Here is a 14,102-nt window from a genome sequence, read left to right as displayed (position 1 = left end):
GCTCCAACTCATTCAATACACTGCTACGAATCACAGATGATCCTCAGACCTGTTTCAATCTGAGATGACTCACTTTTTGGCAAGTTTTTGGGTAGTATAACATGGGGAATCTCTTAAAGAAATAATTCAGTTTCTTTACTAAGAAGAAATTAAGAAAACGAGGGGTCAAAAAACACAACTGGGGCAAACAAACAGTTTTAATTCTTATTTTTTTAAAAGGTGCATTTTTCCTGAACTTGTATTGCTATGGAGATGAAGGCTCCACAGATATACATCCTAATTTAATTCAACACAGCAAAATTAAAAGAGTAAGCTAGTTCAGAGGCAGTAATAACAGTCAGATATATCTCTCATTTCTTTATTCAAAAGCAAAATCTATGTTTATCTAGTTTTTTTTATTTCTGAGTCTCAAAATGTTCTTCCCTTGATCCTGTCAAGAAGCCCAGCTCCATTTTCTTTCCAAGGCATTCCAGTTGGATGTGACATGTCTGCACTGGATGCAGGTGGAATTTGGGTGAGGGAAGATGATGAAAGGTCAAGAGAAGCTTAAGGGGAAAGCAGCCTCTCTAAATACTACAGTATTCATAGAGCCTGGCAACATTGAACTGACCACTGAGATCTAAGTCATGTAACTCATTTCTGTGGGAAAAATGAGGAATTATTTTTGGCACTCTGTGGATTTTCTAGGTGCTGTAATCTTTCTTCAGAAACTACTTCAAAGACATTAATTAAAAGCCTTTTTTCCCCTCATTGTTTTTACTCTGGCCTTTGAGTTCATAGATCTGAACTAGCATAAAATTAACCTCTGTAACAAATACTGATGGCTTTCTATGCAGAGGTGGGAAATTTTCATTATGCTTTCTCATACAGACATTAATTCCCTTCCTCATTATCTTGTGAATGACAGCTAGCAAATAAAAATTCCACTGTGTGAGTGGTTTCAATCCCATAATCTAACTGATCACTCCACTGAATAGTACCTCTCAAGAGCTGTAAATTATCTACATCTCCTGGAAAACAGCAGTGTAGTCAAAACCTGACCCTACTGAAGGTAGGCACCAGCAATGCTTATTTTATATTTTGGCTTTACAAGCAGATCAGGCAATAGCAGGTGACAAGAACATTTAATTTTCTCCTTTGAGTCTTTTGTGAGGCCCTCATGGGGTAGGGGGGGATAAAGCATCCATGCAGATTTGGCTTCACAAAGACCTTCCCTGAGATAAATGGAAGAGCAGAAGACCCATGGAAGTTCCCTCAATTAATGCTAAGCAATGGTCCAGCTGAGAAAATGCAATGGCTTCTCTATAAATGACAGCCAAGAAGTTCCTGGATCATGACAAAGAGATGTATGATGCTGGAGCTGGAAGACACTGAAGAGAAGAGCAGAGACCAGAACTGTTTGAATGTAGAAAATTCTAATAAGAACCATGTTTTTACCATGCCATGGTTAAGCACTGGAAGACATGGTCCAGAGAGGTTGCAAAATGCCTATGCTTGGAGATGTGTACATGAGAAACATGGAGATGTGTACACGTTTTGTGCAAAGGGCTGGACTAGATGGTCTCAGGAGGTTTCTTCCATCCTAGATTTTGCTTCTAAGATTCTGCTGCACAGACACAAAACCTGTGGGGAAAACACACTGGGACACTTGTTGACAGGTTTTCCCAAAAACTAAAATACTTAACATAGAGAGACAGTTTTAGAAATACGTTTTACTGTCTGATTATAACCCCCGAGTTTTAATGTTTCTCTGCTACATTGATTATAAGTTTTCCGCAAGGAACCACTGGACAATGTAGCTGGACAGAAACTGAACTAGATTTTATCACTAAGTGCATACATGCGTTTTGTTAGAGAAGCACAGAACATCTCCCTTGCTTTTCACTTCAGCCTCTTTCTGGCATTTCCAGTTCCCTGCCCTCCACTAGGTAGGTCTGTTTACAGTCCCTGGGCTGGAATTCCATAGATTCAATCACTACAGGGAGCCACTGCATCAGCAACCTTCCTTTACACTTTTAATGTCCAACCACTGATTCTATGAAATTTGCCTACTTTCTTAGCAGGACGTTCACAAAGACCTCCTGAATTTTGCTGGGAAGCTCACTGAGGCTGCACTAGCCAGAGCTACTGAATCTTGTCCTCTCACTACTCAGCAGTTGCCATTACAGCTGTAGGTTAAACTGTCTGTAGCAAAAAACACTGATGAAAACCTTGGCTCAAGAGTTTTGAGTTCGTAAATCCGTATAAGGCATGATGAACATCAACATCACTGGAAAAAAAAAAAAAAAAAGCATAAATCATATTTTTAAAGTAAAAAGGAGGATGCCATAAACTTCAATCCATTTTTATCTCTGTGCAGGCCTTATGCTGCCTTAAGCAGCTTGTATGCTGTACTCAGAGCTTTTGCACCCTCAAACAATTTTACATGTTGGAGATATTAAGGATTACAGGCTTGACTGCAGAAATTTTAGTTTCTTGTGTGATTCAAGCTTTTGCTGTGATTAAACAATAAGAATATAAAATTTCTAGCTTGAAGACAGCCTCTATCACACTCAAATTGAAGAATATGTCAATCTGGTTAACTGAGACTTGTTTTTATATTGTACAGAGGGAAGCAGAGTCCACAGGAGAAGACAATTTGGAATTCAATAACACAATACTAGAAGCAAAGAAAAATTTCAAGGAATGATCTTTATTTTATATGCATACATGCATCACTACCCAGCTGTACAAACAGACAGTGTGCCAGCAGCACACTGTCAGATTAAGTTGGGCTAATTAAACTTTATTACTTTGTTAGGCACGACTCATTGAACAGCCACTGTGTAACTGCTTACAGAAATTCAGCAATGCTTACAGTCCAAGCCAAGTGAAAACATGAGGGGAGAGTTTTCATTAGTATCAATGACAAAAATCAACATCATTATGTCTCTTGAAAGGATAAACAGAAAACATCAGATCAGAATGACTTTGCACACGGCCTGTGTTTGTATTAGAACTAAGAGCAATAATATGTTTCTTTCACAAGTGTGCTAACAAGAAAAATGAAGCAAATAATTGAGAGACATTTCAGTGTATCCAGAGCCTATGTTTGCATGTCTTATGCTGTTTTTAGAGTCTCTTGTAAGCCAATTATTATTACTAAAAAAACCCACCCACCAACACAAAACAAAAAAACACAAGAACAAAACCCCACTACATAACTACTTAGGACCAGTAGTACTTTCATGGACAAACTTTCCACTAGCACAACTAGAGTTTTCAAAGTTGGAGTTTTAAAATTACACTCTTTTAGTAACAACAGGGCCCTTGGATAAAAACACGACTTGGCCAGCAAACATCAAACACCTTAACATTTATTTCAAACATCTGCCAAATGTATTCCTGAAGTACAGACTGATTATTAGGACATTTTTTGTTTGGTCCATAAACACAGATTTAAGAAATCTGCTTCCAGATGTAAGAAGTTCACTTTCCACACAACACAGAAAAACTGTGTATTTGACTAACAAATTCTGGTTCTTCTCAGAATCAATAAATACAATACATAGAAAATAAACTTTTGAGAGCTTAATGAATGGAACAAAATAGGATCATCTCCTTCCTTTGCTGAGGCTTTAATTCTGAAATATTATTTTCAAGGCTTTGAATTATGAAAATGGTAACACAAAGATTTTGCACATCTCTTTTTAACTGAGTTGTTTCTCACTGTGCTTCACTAATAGAGACAGCTTTTAACATAGATAAATATTAAAAGAAAGCTAGAGAAAATCTTGAGCACATTTTAAAATTATTAAATACAAAATTCATTACCCTGAAGTAATGGTTTTAATGGCAGCAGAAACTGAACTCCTGCAATATTATATTTGACTGACATGTGCATCATAGATCTATGCTCCTCCTGGATAATTTGGCAATACCATTCATCATCTATAGCTTCTGTTATCAGTGTTTGAAATGGATATGTTTACCTCTCAAATTATGCAAATAATTAAAGACTCCTTGAAGCAAAAACTTCCTGACATTAATCTCCATGTACAGTATAAACAAGCACATGGGTTCTGTCAAATGGGATAACAGAGCTAAGAAAAATATTTGTGGGGAAACAAATGCAGGAAAGGTTCTTCTGTGGGCCATTACAAAACAGTGTCTTTTACCTTCCATGCATCCATCTTCCTCCCCTGCTGACTGGAAGGCCAGGGGTGGGCAGACCTTCCAGTCCTGTTGCAAAAACAGAAATCCAAGGGAAAATGACTCCAACTATGCATGCCTTCAAGACATCCTTTAGGTAAGTCCTTTAGCCTAACTCTGATTACTGCCCCAGAGCCACCACCCTTCATTTCCCCCACTGTCACTGCATCCTCTCAGCTGCAGCCTAGTGCCAGGTAAGCAATGGTGAATTTTGGTAATGCAAGTACTGTCTTTGTGGACAGGACATGAAGACAGCCTTGGGCCAGCCAGTAGAGAGGGTTTCACACCCACACCAGACATGTCTTTTGTCAGGTGGGTATTATAGGTGTGGAGTGGGGTGGCTGTGACTGCTCTGCAAATACTTTGTCCAGGTCCTTCCTCAGCCAAGGCTGACATTTTGCTGCTTTGAGACAGTGCCATTATTTTTCTTTCAGACGTCCCAGAATTACAGGGGAGTTTTGTAACAGCCTGCAATGCATTCAGCAGGGCATGGTTGGGGCTGCAGGCAAGGCATGCTAAATGTTTGCTTATGAAAGGAGCTAGGTAGCTTTTAAAAGGAGCATTTTTAATAAAATAGTAGGAATACAGTCACATTTTTTAAAAGGAACTAAGGCGTAGTAGCAAAGTAGTAGTGTAGGCATGCCTTACACATTACTGTCTCCAGAAGCAGGCCCTGGGGTGGACCAGCTGCTGGCTTGGAGAACCTCTGCTGACCTCCCTGCTAGAATGATGAACCTCTTGAAGCCACCACCTCATGACAACAAGGATAATTGAAGCAAAAAGAAGCAGATTTTGAAAGTTTTGAAAATCAGTCCACGTTGACTTTCAACAAGAGGCTAATGAAGAGGAATGTCTGAACAGCAAAACATTTGTGTTTGTGTCTGTGACACAGTTTTCTCACAGTACTGAAGCATATTTTGGTTCCCCTCAGAGTCATAGAGGGAATCCAGAATTAGCCCCTATGCTTGCATATAATTCTTTAGAGCACTGTCTCTCCTGCTACCTTCTGCTTCAGCTGGCCCTGCAGCTCCACAGTGGAGTCCACTCCCCAGGGTTCCTCTCCTGTTGAGCCAAACCAAGGCTCAAAGAAAGCCTCTGAATGTAGGACAGTTTCTGAACTGCTGCCAAGTTCATTTGTGGGGAAAAAAACAAGTTAGGTGTTAACTACCTCTTCAGATCTGGTCTTCTTAGTACCATGTTGAAGCAGGTGCCCAAGCTGCATGATCAAAAATCTGAAGCCCCAGTGCAGGCCATACAGGAGATGCCTCAGCACTTGTGTGACTAGCTGGCAATAAGCTGGGGAGGTGTATGTGGAAGTACAGCTGCTCATGGCCATGGACCTATCCCTTTCAGTGTGTGTTTGCAGATGGCTGTTGTGCATATCTGGGGACAACAAACATTAAAGCCAGCTGGCCCAGAAAGCACTGACTCCTACTTTTTCTGCACAGCTACATCAGCATTTATCTGTCCTCAGACAGGGTTTTTTAAAATCTATGCAATGTTTAACAGAAGTGTAAATATTTAACACTGCTCACCTCTATGACTAAAGAGGTGCCCAGAACCACCAACAGCCTGAATGTCTTGGAGCACCATGAGCACCTCTCTCACTTTCTCTGAAAGACTGCACTTCTGCCATCAAGCATTCTGGCTTATACATTCATTCAATTTAAATGCAGAGTTTTTGTGGCTGGCAAAAAAATAAAACAGGCTATTCATTCAAGCCTCACCTGATTTTCACAAGTGTTCCAAGGGGCAGCAGCAATTGGTACTCTTAATAAGAAAAAATGCAAAATCAAAATACTTTACAGCAAACTTTGGCTATATCTAAGGTGAACATGAAGAGTTCACCTTAGAAGAAACTGTAGTCTGGTACTAAAAAGAAAATGAAAGAAAGGTGTTGAGCTTGTAAATACCATGCAGGGAACCTATCTGCATGACCAAGGCCATGGATCCCAGCAGGTAAAGAATGACCTCTGAAAGCAGCATAGCTGGGGACTGGGAACTTCTGTGCTTCCACAGTTTTACATACACATCTCCTCGATTCTGCAGTATCAAGGGGATTGTGCTGTCCCTTGCTGAACAGGCAGTAAGTCCTGCTAAGTGTAGCAGAAGCACAGAGAGACTAAGCAGGCATTCTCCTTGCTGGCTGCTCAAATCATGCATCTGAACAGCTCATCCATTCGTGGATGGTGGTAAACCTGCTTCCCAGCACTTATCTTCATCTTCCTTTGGAAGATTCCTGGGAAATACATCTTTATCAAAAGGATGAGACTCACTCAGTTTGAGACTGCCTTGACTGGTTAATATTTCTGGGTTAGTCTTTTCCATCATTTGCTATAGTTTGATGTATTTGAGCCTAGGTTGCTGTATACATTACAGCAGTTGCATTTATTCAGCACTGTCTTTGGGCACTTGGGGACTTGCAGTGATGGCACATATTTTATACGACCTCTCCAAGTGCTGAATTAAGTACTTTGCAGATCTTGATAGGCTAGGTGGTCCTTAAAAGAGATACAGAAAGAATCATTTGATTGTGAGACCATTCAATGACTTGCCACAGACCTAAAATTCACCATTCCCACAAGACTGAATGAGGTACTGTCTTTATTTAAGAGGCTAAGAGGACTCATTGGCTGCTGAGCAGTGACCTGTGCAGTTTCTACTGTGTAGAAATAAAAGATGATATATTGACACATAAGTGGAGTCCAGTAAGCTGGACTGGAGTCCAGTCTACATGACTGAGGACAAGCAGTGCTCCTTTTAGCTCCCTCACCCTGGCCTTCAGAGCTTAGTGATGGGCAAAATTGGGCCTCCAGATGAACAGTTATATTCATCTCAGGTGGCACATAGGACAGAGTAGCTGCTCTTGACACCAAAATATAATTTCCATTAAATATTTGCTTAGGAGTCACATACCTTTTGGGACGTAACACTCTGCTGTACTGATCAGCCTGGGCCCTGTGGTCTTTGTTCTGTTTGGAGTGAAGAGATGTGGACATATGCATACAAGGGCCAAGAACACTGGCTTCACGAGCATTCAGCTTTGTGCTTCTAGGTAATATGTATCTGCAGCCATGTAATGTTTAACAGAGGAAAACAGCAGTACGAGTAAAGCAGCAAGAAACAGCACAGGCCATTGAGAGCAAGAGCCTTCTGAATATAAAGTAAGTACCCATTTATCTTTACCTTAATGATTTTGACCCAGCTGTATGGTATTTAGCTAAGTGAGTCATAAAGAACACCTGCTTTCAAGGATGAAACCTAGTTTCTAAGTATTCAAATGACAGCTGCACTTAATTTCAAGAAATACTGAATAGCAAATTCTGGCAATTCATTGTAGCAGCTCCACTGAGTAAACTCTTCTCTGAACATTTATCCCAAATAGCTCAAAAACATCTAGAAGAAATGCTTCAATAACAGAAGTATTCTGATCTTTCAACTCTCAATTTTATTTATCATTACTAATTTTTCCTAAAGCTAACCAAAAGATAACCAAAACTGAAGTGAATGAGTAATGTCTTGCATACACTAAGGTGGCCCAGACAGAATTCCCAAACTGGTTTTTCTATGACGATGTCCTCTATAAATTCCAATTTACCCAGATCACATGGAGCAAAGCTGCAGAAAGACAAGCTGGCTCCTTTTCACCCAAGCTTTAGTGGTCAGAGTGTTGCTCTAGGGTGAAGAAAATGCCTGTAAACATCCCACCTGCTTTGCTGAACCCATGCTTTTGAGTGCCTTTACCACTGACTGTGGGGTAAGCAGGTAGCCTGTGATCTGCCTGAAGCTGTTCTAAGTAGGGCATGAGGTGGAGGCTATTGAGAGCTTTTTTAGTCACTGCTACCATATTTTTAATGGGTATAGCTCTTACTTGTTTTCTGACAGATTAAGCATCTTAGACACCACAAATCATCCCAGCATATTCTCGGTCCAACTGGCAAAAAGAGAAAGCAGTAAACAAACAAAGTAAAGGCAAAAAGTGGCCACAGTTACTACTAATGTCTGGAACACCTTGATCCAATCCTGCTGCTAAGCACTACTCTGGCCCTAGGCATATTTACCTTACAAAAGGATACTTTCCTGCTGCTATGAAGTTTGGAAAGATAGGCAAGGCCAAGTCCACACCAGTGGTTTCATCTTCCCATAACCAGCTGTAGGATACACACAAGAAGGAACCCATCTGGAAGACAAGTGACACATGAGTGGCCATTTAAAATAGACAAACATATTCTAATTTAATCAGGTTCTGAAGCAAAAAAATTTTACCAGCTCTTACAATCAGTCGCTTTGTATGGTAAAATGAGTCAGGAATAAGAGAAAATAGCACTTTTGAATTCTGCAGTCTTGTATTGTTTCCCTTTGATAAAGCAGTGTAGCACTGCCATTTAACATAAACCTCATTCAAACCCTAATAGCATAATAATCCTAGGTCTTAAGAGATAAGCACAAAAAATTAATCACAATGCTTCTAATGTGTTGCTTTGCCATTAAAAAAACAAAAGGTACCTTTTCACTTCTTCTCTCCCTTGTACCCTTATTTTACTTTAATACTCACATGTTTCTTTCCCCACTAACAAGGAACTTTTGTAACTAGAATAAAGTAGAACTGAAGTAGGCAGCAATGGAAGGAATTACAAGTAAACGCAGAAGCACAAGGATTTAAAAAAACACTTCCATTGGGAAGGAGGAAGTCAGGAGGTAACAGTGATTTCCACTTGAAGGCAGTAGCAGACAGAAATAAAAGATGAGATGGTGATACAGCCAACCTCCAGCATCCCAAACCTTTTGTTCTTTGTCCACGCAGTATCTGTGAAGAATGATGGAGGCCACAGTCCCACTGTGCTTTCTGGTGGCCATGCTTCACCTCAGTGTCCACAGCCTGACCCAGACTCATCATCACACTGACCAGTCTGAAACAACTGACCTCCAGGAGCAGCATTCCCAGGACAGAGATCCTCTTGAGTCGTGCCAAAGGATAGTTTCAAGCAATACAGACTTTGCCTTTCAGTTCTACAGGCAAGCAGCCACTCAGAAACCTGACAGCAACATTTTCTTTTCCCCAGTCAGCATCTCTACTGCACTTGCCCTTCTGGCCCTGGGCTCCCGAGGCAGTACTCAGGCTCAGGTGTTGGAAGGACTGGCCTTTAACCTCAACAACATCCAGAAGGAGGAGATACACCACGGCTTTCAACAGCTCCTCCTCTTGCTGCACCGCCCTGACAGCCAAGTGCAGCTGAGCATGGGGAGCACTCTGTTCATGGACAAAGACCTGAAGCCAAAAAAAACTTTTCTGAAGGACATCAAAAAACTGTACAGAGGAAAAGCTGTCTCTAATAGCTTCCAGAATGCCACTGAAGCTAAAAAAGAGATCAATGATTACATAAAGAATAAAACCCGTGGGAATATAAACCAAATACTTGACGACCTTGATCCAAACACTCTGATGGTAATTGTTAACTACATTTATTTCAAAGGTAAGTTACATAGATGCTACTTATTGCATCTATTTAGTGCTGTTTCACCGGAAGTAAAACAAGTACACCCAGTTATTTCTGAATAATTTTCAAATTAATGTGTTTAGATGAGACTATTATTAAAAAAATTGAAAGTTTTCAACTCTGAAACTTCTTCCACATCTAAAGTTTTCAAGCGTATATTTAGACTCTGAAGCATAAAAGTTGCAATATTCAGGTTCAGGGAATTGCCAGAGCACAACACATTGTGCATTGTTAAATTATCCTGCCAAACTTCATCTACTTACTACTTCAAAAACTGAAATGCTTTCACATTGTATGTGTGAAGTAGAAAACTAAATTTTGAAGATGATGATTAACAAAAAGTGCCAAGAACTTTAATTTACTTACAGTCTATGACTATTAAATGGGTAAGTACCTCTGGGGTTGGAGTCTATATGTTCTACACCTTGTCATCATTTTGCACGTATCCCAAGAGCCATTTGCAAATGTATTACTTTGGAAATTATTAACTTCTTCTTGGGTGTTCATTTGTAGACGCAGAACATCCATGAGATTTCCAACCCAGAAAGGAATATTTGGAAAATATTTGGAAAATATTAATTTTCAGAAAAAATTAAAAAAATTCATTTCAAATACTTTATAAATTTGAGTTTCCTAATCTCAGGTTCCCTAGTCTGAGTACCATACCAGAGTACATTTCTTTTCTGGAGGGGAAGGGAAAAGGCTTAAACTTATAAAGTATCCAGAATTTTGTGGATTTCACAGTCTATTATTTATTTTTCAAATTACACTATTTCTATTCAATATTTTTTTAAAAAAAGGCAAAAAAAGCATACTTACATCATGGCAAGCTGTAATCCTTGTCTATTTGTTTAGTGAACAACCTGCTTTGGTTACATAATAAAATATCATAGAAAATTCATTTGAATAAACATCAAGAGCAAACCACTTTCAAGACTAAACACCTTGAGGCCCTATTCCATTTACCATACTGCAGTTACGTTGAGGTGTAAATGTTTGTGTTTCTCTAGCATGTAAACTTTTCCTTAGTGCTATAAGATAAAAAACATAAAAAACCCATGTGAGGAGCATAATATGCTACCTTTTAAAAGTCAGACATCTGCTGTGAAATTTGTTTTACAAGTAGTATTCTGAAAACAGACAGCAAATCCTTGGATTCTGGTCAGTTTTCGCTTTCTTCAAATAAAACATAAGGTAATATGATGAAGTTAATTCATTTCATTTGTCTGACTTAGAAAGATGGTGTACAAGTCCATACAAAATTTAACCTGTGATATTTAATTGTTACAGAGAATAAGATGTTTCATAAACTTGGAATACTTTTTATCTTCAAGTATAACTGTATATCTTCAGATATGGTTTTATTTATTGTACATTTGTTTGGACTATATTAATATATCCTCACTGAAATACGTATTCAATTCCATTCTTTCTCTTTTGGTTTTAAGCCTACTGGGAAAATCCTTTCAATATTAAGGGGACTCACAAGGACTATTTCCACGTGAATGCGAAGACCTCAGTTGAAGTGGAGATGATGATTCGAGATGGATTTTATAAAGCATTCTCTGACAGGAAGCTGTCTTGTGAGGTGGTGCAGATTCCTTACAAGGGAGACGTTGCAGCATTGTTCATCCTGCCCAATAAAGGAAAGATGAAACAGCTGGAACGTGCCTTGACAAAAAGTACTGTATCTAAATGGGAAAGATCTCTTCAAAGACGGTAAATATAGTATTTTGATTTGATGTTCAAGGTAGTCAGAATCCAAACGCTATGGTCAGGTTTATACAGATACTATCGTGTATTTTTGATAGCAGGTTTGAACAAGAGAATAACTATAAACCATCAGACCAAATGATTTGATACTTACAGCAAAAATTAGAATCAGCATTGCCTTGTGATGAGAGAAAAGATCTCTGAGGTGGGAAATTTAATCCTTTTTTAGTTGATACTAAGTGTCTCCATTTCCCTTGTCTCAAGGCCAATATTTAGAGCGGCAATACTGTGACATAGCACTCAGAACTCTCAGAGAAAATGGGGTGTGAATTACAAAATCAGAACACTTAAGGTTAGAAAAAGAATGCAAACTTTGTCCCAGAAATGCTGGCAGCACTATTGTTTACTGTCTCATAAAGTGATTGTGTTGCAGAATCATACAAGAAATATGAACTGATGTCTTTCTCCTTCCATACTTTCCTATCCTCCAGACCAGCATCTTCCTATCTTCTTGCCATGATTTTTAGATCAAAAACTAGCATTTTGGCACATAAGAACCACCATCAAGTTAGGAATCTTCAGTCCAAGGCATGCTCTCATTGCAATAACTACCGTAATTTACTTTTGAATTGACAGGAGGATGGAATTGCATATTCCAAAACTATCCATTTCAGCCACCTATGAATTAAAGAGGATCCTAATGAATCTGGGTGTAACTGATGTATTTTCTAATCGAGCTGATCTGTCTGGAATCACAGGAAACCCTGATGTGAAGGTTTCAAAAGTAAGTTTATTGGCAGAAACAACCATCTGTGGATTCCTTAAAGGCCTTACCCTGAGGTCACCTGTGAAATTTTACTTATTACTAGGGCTGGGCTGATACTGTGAAGTAGAACATTTAGCTGATAAAGTCCCTTTAAACTCGCTCAGACTTCTCCAAAACCTGGAGATAAGGATATTTTCTTTTGTAGGACAAGCAAAGCTGAAGGGTAGACGGAGGGGTGAGTTTTAGCATTTATCCAGGAAACTAAACACAGCATATTTTCTGTATATAAAAGAAGTGCCTATGGGTATCTGTGTTGTGCATGTCTTGCATCAGCATATCCACCAAAACAGTGGCCTTTATCTGACGTGCATTCTATAATTTTAAAGGATTTAGAAATTGTTGTTACCATTGAAGGCCCTGTTGAGGGCTAACAATGTAAAATGGACCAGGCTTGAGGAAAACATCCCATTTACTGAAAATAATATGAAGATAAAAACTAGCATTTTTACAGCCATTCTGAAAACAGCAAGTACAATTTTCTAACATCTTGGGGCTAGTAAAATAAAAAGATTAAAAATGCCTAAAAATACTTTAACAAAATATTTGGTCTTAAGATTGAATTTCTACCTGGCTAAACTGTAATGCATGTGCTGTTAGGAATACTTACAGAGCAGTTCTGGAGCTCCATTTCCTTTCTGTTTGAAAATGACATTGCCTGTGAATTTGCTTGGCTATTTTACTTTCAATGAATTCCAGGAGGTGTGCAGTTGCTAAGGCCTGCATTCATACACTTGTAGTGAGGAACACTGAATGTGTTAAATATTTGCTTATTGAGACAAGATTGCTGGAAAAACCCACAATGGGCTGTTGCATCCTTCTTCCTGGAATTGCTTAAGAGCAATTTTTGTGAAAGGCAATAGTTGAATTAAATTCATGTTAATTTGAACAATTTCACACAACATCTTTCACGTACATTAATTCTTGCCGTATTTTATTGCAGGCTACTCACAAGGCCCTGCTGAAGATTCATGAGAATGGCACAGAGGCTGCAGCAGCCAGCAGCATAGATTTTCTTCCTCATTCTGCTCCTCCCATTCTTAAATTCGATCATCCATTCTTGCTGTTGATCATTGATCAGTACACTCAGAGCATCCTCTTCATGGGAAAAATTGTAAACCCAACTGAAAAGTGACTGGTCAGTGGCTGGTCTTATTGATTTCAATTGTATTTTATGGAATTACTGTCCACTGTGATTAAAATGATATCCCAACAGTTGCTAACAATTTTCTTCTTCCGAAGAAATCAGGAAAGAGTGCAGTCATTCTTAGAAACATACTTTTTGCTTCGTTTTTCCAAAGAATAACCACTATTACCTATTAGTGAATTGTGAAGAATTTGATAAATCAGCCTTTTAGTGATCATGCCATCTTTCAAAAGCAAGGTAATATCCAGCTGAGAGGCTCAGTTAGAACAGTGTAAGTAAATAAAATTTGAGTGCATAAATCCAAATAAATTCCCCACAAACTACAGGTTGGCTTCGTACATTGGTAGGGTTTCCAGTAAAAGGAAGGCATAGCTGCAAATTACACACTGGGAGAGTCAGGGACTTTACACCAGGCCTAGGCACTTCCTTTGAAGGTCAAGTCTTAGTCCATACTCTCCTTTAGGACATTCAAGTTGATGGCATCCACTCACCTTGTGCTGGCTTCTTTGACCTGGCTGTTAATGTAACAAACTCTACACACAGAGAGGGGTTTTTTTCATGATATGTGCAAGTACCCAGAAAATTTATTGCTGAATTATGAGAAACTAACACGTCTCAGAAGCAGCAAGTACACTGTTGCCTAACTCCAGCAAAGACAAGATATTTTTCTCAAGCCTAGGCCGGCCTGCTTAGGTAGCACTAATCTTTCAGGCCAGTCCTAATCCTTGGC

The 14,102-nt window shown here is 39.1% G+C and overlaps 1 protein-coding gene and 1 long non-coding RNA gene across 2 annotated transcripts; one reads left to right on the top strand and one right to left on the bottom strand.

Annotated features, from left to right (window-relative positions):
* Positions 1-1,802: 1,802 nt before the first annotated feature.
* LOC136362886 (uncharacterized) lies at positions 1,803-8,934 on the bottom strand. The gene is made up of 3 exons (XR_010743863.1): positions 8,253-8,934; positions 4,158-4,221; positions 1,803-2,269 (listed from the first exon to the last, which is right to left on the bottom strand). It is a non-coding gene; the product is annotated as an uncharacterized lncRNA (long non-coding RNA).
* LOC136362885 (alpha-1-antitrypsin-like) lies at positions 7,316-13,440 on the top strand. Its single transcript, XM_066321810.1, has 5 exons — positions 7,316-7,355; positions 8,996-9,665; positions 11,138-11,408; positions 12,039-12,186; positions 13,169-13,440. The coding sequence occupies exons 2-5, from the start codon at positions 9,008-9,010 to the stop codon at positions 13,358-13,360; spliced, it is 1,269 nt and encodes a 422-aa protein (XP_066177907.1). The 5' UTR covers positions 7,316-7,355; positions 8,996-9,007; the 3' UTR covers positions 13,361-13,440.
* The last annotated feature ends 662 nt before the right edge of the window (positions 13,441-14,102 follow it).

The sequence above is a fragment of the Sylvia atricapilla genome, chromosome 6 (assembly GCF_009819655.1).
Source record: "Sylvia atricapilla isolate bSylAtr1 chromosome 6, bSylAtr1.pri, whole genome shotgun sequence".
NCBI lineage: Eukaryota > Metazoa > Chordata > Aves > Passeriformes > Sylviidae > Sylvia > Sylvia atricapilla.
Note: the sequence above shows the minus strand (reverse complement) of the source record. Positions and strands in the feature narration are given on the sequence as shown.